Source organism: Pipra filicauda, unplaced genomic scaffold (assembly GCF_003945595.2).
Source record: "Pipra filicauda isolate LSUMZ 115617 unplaced genomic scaffold, ASM394559v2 scaffold116_size3395265_pilon, whole genome shotgun sequence".
Lineage (NCBI taxonomy): Eukaryota > Metazoa > Chordata > Aves > Passeriformes > Pipridae > Pipra > Pipra filicauda.
In genome coordinates this window covers 87,166-99,332 of record NW_024103618.1, presented here as the reverse complement: position 1 = coordinate 99,332, position 12,167 = coordinate 87,166, and the positions used below count along the sequence as shown (strand labels likewise).

The 12,167-nt window shown below is 35.5% G+C and overlaps 1 protein-coding gene across 3 annotated transcripts in view; it reads left to right on the top strand.

The window, feature by feature from the left end:
• The window catches only part of ATP8A1 (ATPase phospholipid transporting 8A1), a 115,453-nt gene that overhangs the window by 48,465 nt on the left and 54,821 nt on the right, over positions 1–12,167 (top strand). For all 3 annotated transcript variants that reach the window (XM_027722574.2, XM_027722576.2, XM_027722575.2), the window contains 6 exons: positions 137–242; positions 1,407–1,489; positions 1,684–1,733; positions 7,047–7,116; positions 8,146–8,230; positions 11,875–12,014. In XM_027722574.2, the coding sequence (XP_027578375.1) occupies positions 137–242; positions 1,407–1,489; positions 1,684–1,733; positions 7,047–7,116; positions 8,146–8,230; positions 11,875–12,014 (534 nt within the window). The remainder of the gene's footprint in view (positions 1–136; positions 243–1,406; positions 1,490–1,683; positions 1,734–7,046; positions 7,117–8,145; positions 8,231–11,874; positions 12,015–12,167) is intronic.

The window sequence follows — 12,167 nt, the reverse complement described above, 5'->3', positions numbered from 1 at the left end:
GTATGCTAGAATTAGTTTTTAAGGGAAAGAGGAAGAATCTTTAATTTTTTTTTTACTATTATTTGTCCTTATCTATTATTACATTTTAGTTGTTTATTGCTTGAATGATTAATCCCACTCTCATGTCTTTTCTTAGCCAACTGCACCTATAATATGCGAGTTTTTGACAATGATGGCAGTGTGTCATACAGCAGTTCCAGAAAGAGAAGGTGATAAAATTGTATATCAAGCAGCATCTCCAGGTGAGACTCAAATAACTGAGTGAATATACAGTAAAGTATTCTATCAACTCAACAAGCAAATTTTATTCAGTTTATTGTTTTTTGAAGTATCTTCCAAAATTAAAAAAGACCTATCCCTCAAAAAAGAATTGGTGTCATCTAGAAAATACATATGAATGTCCCATGGATTATGTAACAGCAAAGAATAATTAACCATACAGCAGTACAAAGGTGTTGTCAAGTTGCTGTGGAATTCTAAAGGAACTGCTCAGATGTAAATAAAAATCCAGTCAGGAGACAGATTGATGACCTTGCTTGCAAACGTGTTCTGTACTTGGTAACCATGATATTGATTTAAAAGAGAGACTGTGTAATTGAAACAGGAATGTTTTTTGTAGGATAAAAGTTGTGATAAGTTCCATTAGAGAGTGAGAAAAGATTATAGTGCAAAAGGTCTGATTCAAGCCTACTGTGGTTCACAGACAATTTTTGAAGTCGGGAAATGATGAAGCAAGGCAAAATGATTAAAATATGCTCAGCTCTGAGCTTATGCATTATAAGTTATGATGGGAGAAATTAACACAAAGCACAAAGGGTCTTCCCTGTCTTCCCCAGCTCCCAGGTGGCTATCTCTCTAAATTCTGTCCTTTAACAGCTGGAAGACAAGGGCAGAGGTAGGGCCATAAATAAAGCTAACTAGATCATGGCAGTGTTTTATTGGGCATTGTAAGCAAATTCCATTGTGACATCCTGAGCCGCTTGGAGAGAACTGATGACTATTGGAGGCGAGGTTGCTGGTTGAAATGTTTCCTGCCTGTAGACATCGAATTTATCTATGATTTACAGGAATAACTTAACACTCTTCTCTTCCAAAACAGAACTTAAAGAAAAACCAGTGTACCTTGTCCAGTGCCCTACTGAGGAAGGTTTGAAGAGGATGCTCTTCTTACTGAGCTGAGGGGGAACTAAAAAGTTCCTTTTAGGGCTTTTCTCTGAACTGTAAACTCATCTCATCGGTTTTAACAGGAGAAACAAAGAGTTCTTTCCAGCAGCACACCTAATTTTAAAATCCATAAGGGAAAAAGGAAGTCAGAAGTAGAAAAGCTTGGACTGTGTCGATTGAATCATGGGGTGAACTAAGAGTTTTCTGGTACATTTGTAAACTAACTATTTAACTTGTTGCAGATGAAGGAGCATTGGTCCGAGCAGCCAGGCGTCTTCGTTTTGTATTCACTGGAAGGACACCTGACTCAGTAATCATAGAGTCTGTAAGTACATTAGAGTAACATTATAATTTAGTGTACTTACTTCTGCTGTATTTAAATACTCTGTGAATAACTGCATCCTGATCCATATGTTTTGATATGTTGTTTGGCTGGTTTTGGTTCTTTTGCTTGAGTTGTTTTGGATTAATTCCTACCTTTTTTTTAATTTTGGGGTTATGTTTTTTTTTATTCTTCAGTTGGGACAGGAAGAGAGATATGAACTGCTAAATGTCCTGGAATTTACAAGGTAAATGGCATGTTTTGTACTTAGTGTCTCTTTGTGAAAATACTTTATGAACCTCTCGCATGGATAAAAATGTTTGCATTTTTTATATTTTTACAGGCAAAGCATGCAGGTTGTGTAGCTTTTATCTCTGTAATGTGAACATACTATAGACAAAGCAGTGTACATGATTAAGATTACACTTCTGGTTTTATTGTAAAACATTTTCAGAGGCTTTTTCTTTTTCCTGTTGTCTACTTTGTGACTAATATTTTTCAATTCTGCTTTTGCTCAAAGATTAAAAAAAATCTTTGATGTCAAAACTTTAAACATTTCTGTAAAAAGACCACATAGGAAAGTACTCTAACTTCTAATTGTATTTCTGAAAGCCCTGGTGCCTTGTAATTTATTAAAAAGTAAGTGTATTTGTCTTGACTCATAACATTAAATTTTGCATTTGACCTTAAATAGGCTTGCATAATTATGACTTGTTTAAGTACACTATACTGAAACTCATTATCTTCTGAGCAGCATCACTGCAGTGTTGACTAGTTAGTTTTCTTGGAAAATGAGTTCATCACAAACTTTGCTTTCAGTAAAAATGTTACGTTAAAGCTGTTGGAGTTATGAAGGTACACATAAGAAATATGGATGAAGTTTCGCTTCTTACGTAGAGCTGTTTAAACTGTATCCATGTATGCCGTCTGTGTTCTGTTTGTGTGGGCCCACTGCTTACTTTGGAACAGGATAGGGAAGGGATTTGCGCGTAGAGGAAGCTCCTTTTTTTCTGATAATGATTACTTGTAATTGTGCCTGTGGAAAGTGATTGTTCTTTTCCTTCCTGTTCTATTATGTTTCCTGTGAGCTTAGCTAAAGAAGCGAAAATATCAAAAAATAAAAACAGTGCAAGGCAATATTGGAGAGACAGGCAGAAGATGTATATGTTGGGTGAAATCAGAGAAGTAGTTGCCTAGTAATACTAGTAGTAATAATAATAATATGAAGCACAATTAAAGATCACCATAGTGAAAAAAAAACGCTGCAGAAAGTAATTTTTATAGTTTTGAATGTCTTGTAATGTTTGCTTGCAGTTAATTGGGTTTATATATTGTAGAGGACATACTTGAATTTTTTTAGATTTACACCATGGTTTCATTTTTTTGCAGGCATTGCTTGCACTTTCTTTTCTGGAAGGTTAGCAAGTATGTAGAGCAAAGTGGATTGTTGTTAACTGGACATCTGTGAAAGTTCATACTGCATTCCTGGAGTAGCAGTGAAGGATTCCTACTTTATTTCTGCTTGTGATTTCATAGATTATTTTTTTTAAAACTTCTATATCAGTCTAAAATTTTAATTTAAACAGTGATACTTTATGAAAACAAGACAATTGCTTTTAAATCTTAACCTTTGGAGGATTAGATATTTTTTGTGTACCAATCATACTACCTTATTAAGTATTCAATTTTTATAACTGGTTTTGTTATTATTCTGTAATATTTAGCTTTGCTTGGAACTGACTTGTTGGAAGCACTAGAGGTCACCCATGTTCCACAGAAAGAGAGATTTTGACTCCAAAACAACACCACATTTGTATGGGCAGGAGCATGTACCTTCAGAGAAGTAATCTGTATTGAATATAGTGTTAAGAGTTTGCAGGTGTTCCAAGTCTTTCCCAGAAAAAAATTCAAATTAATTCCTTGCTGCTTTCCAAAGCAAGACAGATGAAGACTCTATACAAGTAGAGTACAACAATGTCAACATTTGATAGGATAGCCTTTTGGAGAACCGCATTACAGAAGCAAAAATTGTAGGAATAATCAGTAGAGTTGTCATGTCTGGTATTCTCTTTTTTACAGTGACTATAGTTGTGCCTGTGAAAAGAGAAGTAGACTTACACAACATGCTGATTATACTTTGTTCATAGCAAGGATGTAGCTGTCAGTCTTAACTGGCAGGTGAGCATACTGAAAGTATTGTACTGGTAGTCCTTAACCAGTTAACAGTTATTTCTAAAATGTAGTGCTAATCTCCGTGGAGCTGAGTTTATGTTGGCTCCAGTAGTTAAGTCTGCTCATATGCCACAGCTGCTGTGGTACCTTAAGTTCTAGGAGGTGAAGAGTTGTTCAGATCCTCTGCTCCCCATACTGTTAGGGAAGGAATTGTGCAGTGTTGTACCTGTTCTTTTATTCTGTCACCTGGAACCGTAACAAACAGAAAAACTGCAGCTGTCTCTTGTCTGCCAAAACCAGCTCCTAGGGTATGTATCTGCAGGTCAGGGGAAAGCAAGGCACTCTGTCAAAGATCCAGAAGCACAGCATGTCTTATGTTTGGTGTCATCCCTGTGCCAACTACATGCACTGTCTTTTCACCTGGGGCAGTGTGAAAAGGAATTACATTTTGAGTGTGTGATTCCTTGTGTCTTTAAGCATAAGTGGTGTCCACTATCATTGCACAAATTGCACATCAGTCCTTGCATCAGCATGTCATTACTAGCAGTGCTACTGAATGAGGTTTTGATTTGTATCTGCTTGTTTTCTTAGAGGACTGAGTTATATTTTTAGCACCAGAATCAATTTTACTGTCAAATATTAAGTATATAGATAGTAATAATATCTCAATATCTGGAGTATGTACTGTTGGTTTAATGACTGATTTTCATCTGTATCCCTGGGCCATACCTCCATAGCCTAGCAGAAACTGTCTGTGATAGTTACAGTTTAAAGCTTCTTGTCTAAATTTTTGTATTTTTTATTTAGAATGCCAGTGTATTTACCTGAAATACATACTAGTCTCTCCTGTCTTATCAGTTTTATGAATAATCCACATTGCCTTGGCTGTTGTACTGGGCAGACAGAAGGCCTCCTAGAGCATTTTAGACCTTATCTCCTCTCTATCAAAGAGGTCCAGAATACACTTATCCTGTTTTGTGACTGAAGACTGATACTTTCTAAAAGTTAATAAAAGAATGAGTGGCTGACAGAGGAGGTACCAAAACCTCTATAGCAATGTTTGTCTTCTGTGGTTGTTTCATCTTAAACCAAGTCATTTTAGAGTAACAGGGGACCCATCAAGAGCTACTTCCTAAAGTGGCAAACCATGTGACTGAGGGAAGTGTTTCTGTCCCTTCAAGATGTTTCTGTACATTTGTGATCCCATGGCAGCTCCATGAGAATTGCCAGCTATTCTTCTTCCTTGTCACAGCCCAAAGGGTTACCCAGCCAGAAGGTATACAGAGATCGCAACAGTGGGTTTGCAGGATTTGATAGCGCATAAGGACACTGGAGCTTTATTTTCTACTTTTTTTTTTATTATTACAAATTACTAAAAATTACTGTTAGTAAAGGCATGTGTACACACACAGCCCGAGAATGATTTGCATGGGGGTGGTTCTTAGAGAGTGAGGCTCCCTATTAGGTACAAGGAAGTCATTTGTGTGGGGCACAGGCATAAGGGGGTGCAGGACACCACCATATGCATCAGTCAATAGATGCTGCTAATTTCTGTTTATCATCTGGGATAGCCAAGAGATAATGGTGTGCTCTTTTCTCCCAGACCAATTTTTCGTTTTCTAGATTGTTGCAATTCCTACTTTCTCATAATGTTTTCTCCCTTTTCCAGACAAGTTATAGTTACAGTTTCTTGTTTTGTGCATATTGATGGTATCTCAGGATGTCTCCAATTTCTAGGCTGCCAGGAGTTTTCTCTGTCACTGTTTCAGCAGACATCTTCTGTTCAGTATTTTTCCCTTATAACCAGGTCGCCTTTAGGGCTGCTCACATCACTTCTGTGGTGAAGAAGCAAAATAAAACAATGGTCTTATGCTGACAGTTATTTGTAGTAGTGCAATTTTGGGGTTTACTGTAGTTCACCAGGAAATGGAAATAAAACTGTCACTGCAGTGAAAAGGCTCATAAAAAGTTAGAAGACCTTGACAGTAACTCTTAGTCATTAGCTTTATTGCAGTTTTACTAAGAAAGTGTATGTCAGTCAAGATTCAATATCTGTCTTCATAGCTAAAGTTTCAGAATGTTACAGGAAAACATTGGTTATTCTCTGCTACATCTTCAGTAGAATATAGGCAGCTGTATGCAGGACTTTGAGATTGCAGTCTTGTATTGCAACACAAGTACAAAACTGCTGAGTTTTTACCTGTCAAGAGCAAATATATCAAATTATTGTTTATACAAACCCTAAATCTGAGACTTGCTTTTATTTTAGGCAACTTAACTGTAGTTTAGATGATCTTAATTTTTCTACTGTTGTCTAATTAGATCTATAGCTAGAGACTGTCTCAAGGCTTTTGGAATTCTGCTTGTCTGAGGTTTTTTTGGATTAGGGGTTGAAAATGAAAAGGAGTTGCAGCAGTTAATGGCTTTATATGCTCATTTGCGAAATATTCACAGTAACAAGGTAATTTAATATTGCTGTTCAGATGTCTTTACTTGAAGCAAAGTGCATGCACAGGTGGAATAGGAAAACATTTTCCTGAAGGTACTCTTCAATCAGTTACTTCACCGTTAATTATAAAATTCTTTCCTCCACCTATGTCCATACATTCCCTTTACAGGATGTTTTACATGGCAGTCTGAACTTCAAGAACCATTCATACAATAATGCTCTTTGATGATGTATAAATGGGATGAAGTTCCAACAGGAACCAAAATTGTAAAAAGACCATTTATTTCCATCTCAGTTCTGTATTTTACTGTGAACTGTTGTGTGAGAAACATTTTGTTCCCTGAATAGTTTCTGTAGATTTATTTATAAAGTTGAAGTTTAAAAGAAATACATATTTTGACAGGACATGATCTTGAATCATGCTTGTTGGTGAACCTCAAAGGGAAGACAGAAGGCAGACATGGACAGTCTTCTCCATGCTTTCCTTCAACTTCTACCTCAGTTATAAGGACAAAAAAATGCTTGGATCTAACAACTGAAAGCCAGAGAGTACTTAAAATTAGTCAAGTCCCTTTCCAGTTCTTAGCATACTGAAAACTTTGCATGATAAATGAAACTCTGGGATTACAGTAATAGGATTGCAGCACAGTACAGTGTGGGAAGGAGGTAAAAATGGAAACAGTCCATGATGCACTACCTCTTTATGATATTGGTCACAAGTGCTGTAAGATGCTTTTGTGTCATCAGTAAACAGTACTCAGACAAAGGTAAAAATTCTCAAATTTATTTTTATGGAAAAAAGGCCTACAGAAATATTGCCCCAAAAAGTAGCGTTCACTTTAATTATTAGACCCTTGAGAACATAATTAAGAATAGATGGCCCTGACTTATGTTTATATTTACAATTCACCTTATATAGAGCATTTATTTCTCTTTCAGCTCTAGGAAGAGAATGTCAGTGATAGTCCGCACACCATCAGGAAAGTTAAGACTGTACTGCAAAGGAGCTGTGAGTTTTAATCTGTTTTCACTGGGACAGAATTTGTGCTATCGATACAAATACAAAGGCAAAACGTTGTTATAATTGCAGTCAAAACATTGAAAATGCAGGGGAAGGAATGTTGATGCCTCTTTCAATTTATATCATTTTTCTGTGTAGCTGTTTAATGTGATGAGCTAGTTAATGTCTTTTTTTACTAACTGCCTATGAAGTCAGTACAACAGACCTGTTCATCCTGTTCTTTGTACTGGACTAATACCTTTATGCTTCCTATTAATTGCTTCCTTCTGTACTCCCAAGAAAATGGATGAACGTGTAAATGAATGTATTAGTTACTTGCTGGAGTAGCTGAGCATGAATTACTAGGTAGAAATAGTAATCTAGCATAATTTACTAGATGGGAATTTTAACCTACCGTTGACATTGTGCCAGAAGTAAATTTTTCCAAAAGCAGGACCTATGGAAAGGTATCCTAATCATAATGTATATGGGAATGGCAGAGTTGCTAATTTGTTCTCATTCTGTATTTTAAGTCAAGTTTGAGGGGGAGGGACATGAAATCCAGTTCCTGCATGGTTTAAGAGAAGGAAGCTGATTGAATAAAAATGTCCATTCTGTATCATCTCAAGTGAAGAGAAGCAACTGTTGTTAATATTCTGTATATCAAGCTGGCTACTAAAAACTGAGAGTGGCATTTATGAAGCACTAATTTTACTTTGTGGGCTTAATATCAAAAGAAGAAACATTTTGGCACTTTTCAAAATCATGGGAAATAACAGCAAAAAATGTGGAAGAGAAAAACTGCATTGTAGCAGAATTTGTAAATTTAGAAAATCTGAGGATTGGAATGTCCTTTTTTAACTTCTGAAACAAAATTACATCTGTCAATTTTTAATGCTTAAATAATACAGTGCCGTATATTTTTCTGCTGTTTTCTTACATGATTTGTATTGTCTACGCAAAAAAAGCCAACATTTTTTCTATGTGGGCTTTTATAAACAATCTAATGATTGTTCTGTGTTAATTTTTGTTTTGTAGGATACAGTAATTTATGACCGTCTCGCTGAAACTTCAAAATACAAAGAAATCACCTTAAAACATCTAGAGCAGTTTGCTACAGAAGGTGGGTTATATTATGTAATATAAAAATAAATATGAAATTTAGTTACTGCTCAACTTCTTAGTTTTTCAATTTTACATTCCTCTAGTGTTTCATTCATATTAAGTTTGAAAATTATGTTTTAGTAATGCCTCCTTAAAAATAGAATAATAACTTCATGCTTAAAAAAAACCCCAAAAACAACCCAACACACCCACAGAGTACACAGTGGAGTCTTTTAACCAAGATATACTTTTCCAGAGAGAGAGCAAACGCATTGTGCATTGTTTCTGTGAAGATCCTATTTCCCATGGTCACTTTCATGTCCCACACACAGTGAATGCTGTAGTGATGGCACACAGGAAGAAGTAGCTTAAGTGAAGATGCTTGGAAATGATTAGTGTACCTTTTAAGATAGCTTTATGCTGCTTTGTTTCTGTCACCAGTCTCAATAAGGGAATTGCCAGCATTCCATAATGGGGTGTTTTGGTATCTCTGCTGTTTTAATAACCACGTCTACAAAACAGTTGCCGAAGGTGGGGAACCCCTCTGTGAGGGTTCATGAAGTAGGAATAGTAAGTAAAATTTAAAATACTGTGCAATTAAGATGATTGATACAGACAGCCAATTAGTTAATTACAGTGGATTCCACAGTACAGATGTGAGCAGAAAAGCAGACTGTAGAAAGGTTCCTGCATTCATGTAAATTGTTCTAGCACAGTTCCTAGATCATCCATGCCATCCCCCTTCCAGATATCTTAGTAAAGGATTATAGTGTTGTACTGTGCAGTATGATAGTGTTTTAATTTATCAATGAATTGGTAGAGAGTAGCTGCAAGCAGAATTATAATAGTTATGGAAATCTGAATTGCAGTGGTTTTACCTCTTCATTTGTTTAATGCACTTTTACTAGAACATTCAAATTATCCTTAATGTGTCTTAAGAAATAAGCTTACACTGGAAAGCAAACTTTATTAAAATACTTTCCTTCTAAAATACAGTCCTTACATTTGTTAAATGATGTCTGGCCAAATATTCTTATATCATCTAAGATCATTTTTAAGATGAGACTGGATGTGGCACTTAGTGCCATGGTCTAGCAACCACAGCGGTGTTGGATCAAGGGTTGGACTTGATGATCTCGGAGGTCCCTTCCAACCCAGCTGATTCTATGATTCTATGATCATTTTTCTGTCGTACATATGACTTCGATAGTTTTTTCTTTTGCTTTATAGTGCTTTATAGAACTTAGAGTTTTGATTAGTGCAGTCAGCAGCTTCAGTCTCCTGGTTCTATCAGTGACAGCAGAAGCAAGTCACAGGTCTGTTTCTTTTGTTAGTTTTTCATATGAAGATCTCTGCAGGAAACATTGGTTAGTCTTAAACAGTCTTAAAGTAGTAAAGTTATAATATATTATACAATAAAGTTGAAAGCAGACTAAACCCGAAACGAATTTGACTGATGGTACAACCCAAAGCCTCAGATACACACTGGGTTTCTATAAAGACTTAACCAGAATTGGTCAGGGAAAAGTTACTCCAGTGTGAAGTTAATTTGGGTCATAAGGCTATATATTTGGTTATAGAAAAGATAAAATTAGATCAATATCTGCTGTCCTGCGTGAATTGATGCAAAACTTTCAGTCCAGTTCTTAATTACTGTTCTCATTAAATCAGTGGTGAAACTCCTTAGCAGTCATGTTGGACCAAATGAATCAACATAAAAAGTGAAAAATTCCACCCATCTTTAGAACCACTCTACATACATATTGGTGTTAAGTTTGTTCAAGTACTTTTTGTATCCTTCTTTTCAACAAAGCGAATTGCTAACCTTTCAAAAGCATAGAATTCAATCTTTAAAAAAAAAAGTACCTGTCTCTGGAATCAGTTAAAAAATTGGTATTTATTTTTGCATCAGATTTAAATTGCAGCCAGTGATGTTGCGAAGTTTCTTATGAGTATCCTTTCATGTGGCAGTACAGTATGTCCTTGGCATTTGCTGCATGCTCTTGGTGTGTTGTTCAAAAATGAAGTGGTTAGCATGGCTGGCATTTATAAGTAAGCATTTATTAAGCTTGAGTGTTAATGTCTGCTTGGATAAATAGAAAAAATGTGTAGTTTTCCTGTTGTTCCAGTTTGTTAAGAAGCAGACTTAATGATATTTTTTTCTATTTTTCTTTTGGAAGATTCTTTTAAATCAAGATTAAAATAATCTTTTTAAAAATAGAAAAATTAATCAGACTCTGATTTAAAAAGAGAAGGGAAATGTCTTGAAAAAGTTGCTTGCTGACATTCCATACACTTGGATTTCTTTTCTTCAGTTTGTCGTCTGCAGAAAATATGCAGAAAGAATTGTGGAAATAGTATCCCTATTAGTCAGATATTAATTCCTTTCCTCCCCTTCACCTATATTCATTGCTTTGGCCCTTGTTAGCATATCCTTATTACACAGATTAAAAAGAATCAGTTGAGTTGTCAGCCTTAAGTCTGGATGGTGAGACATTGTCTTCCTCATCAAGGTACTAGGATTACACATGATTTTCATCCTGAAGATACTAAGTTATTCTTATATCTAAGGCACATCATGCCCAACCTCTTGATCATTTCAAAATTGCCACTGGTGCTGAGCTGTACACAGTAGAAACCTGTGAACAAATAAAGATTGCATTTAGCCTGGTTACGGTGTTGTTTGTCTCCTAGACATTAGTCCTGCCTGTCCCCCTTCTAAATCTACCGACCTGCAAGCTATGGCTTCATAAGACATCATTTGCCTAGAGCAATGCTCTTTTCAGTATATAAAAAATTATGCCAACTTCATGCTCTAGAAATCTGACAGTTGTGAAAATAAACTGTTAGAGCATTCACACCTAGCTACTTCAACTGAATGTAAAAGAGAATTGTCAAAAAAATAGGTATTTCTTAAAATCATAGAGTTGCAAATTCTGTCTGTAGTGCTTAATTCAGATTTCTGCTGAAGGAAAAAATCTTTTATTAATAATCAACTCAAAGATTATAAAGTAAAATCTCCAAATGGTGCCTGTACACAAAGATTTTATTTTAAGAATTTGGAAAGCTGAACAAATCTGTAAGATGGGAAAATTAAATTAGGGGATTCAAAGTTGGCTTCTAGATGATAAGTTTCAAACTTCAACTGAGAATTTCCTAAGGATATTGAGGAGGGGTGAAGAGTGTAGTTGTTACATTATGCTGTATATTTTAACATCACTGCTTTCCAGAGTAGCAACATTTCAGTTCATAAAATTTTTACTCAGAAATATAATTCAATCTTATGGTTTTAATGTTCCTAAAAATCTTACGTACACACCTGTTCATCAAGTGTTGGAATTCCTTCATGTTTTGTTTACAGTTTAAACTAGGTCTAATCTTACATAAAACTTTATAGATTTTTTTTCTCCTGAGGTACATCTACCTGTATTACATTCAACTACTTTGAAACTGTTACTCTGTTGAATAAATTTCTATTTATAGCACATTTTTCCTTTATATATATTTTAAAAGTTCTTCAAGATGTGCAGCAGTATGTTGAAAATCAGACACAAACATACATAAAATACAAAGTAAATTCAGCTTTTAGTAGTTACATTGCAGGCGTATCAGGGAAGGGACTAACAGATACTGAATCATACTTATTATCTGCTTTCTCTTTAGGCTTAAGAACTCTCTGTTTTGCTGTGGCTGAGATTTCAGAAAGTGATTATCAAGAGTGGCTAGATGTTTATCACCGTGCTTCTACAGCTATACAAAACAGAGCACTCAAACTTGAGGAGAGCTATGAACTAATTGAAAAAGTATGTGTAGCTTGCATGGCTTTCTGGGGTTTGGTTTATTTGGGGGGGGAAGATGGAGGGTGGGCAGAGGGATGAGCGGAAGAGTGGGTTTTTAATTATTATCCTTACTTTCTGTACCATGAAAAGTGAATCATTATTGAGGAATAATGCTTA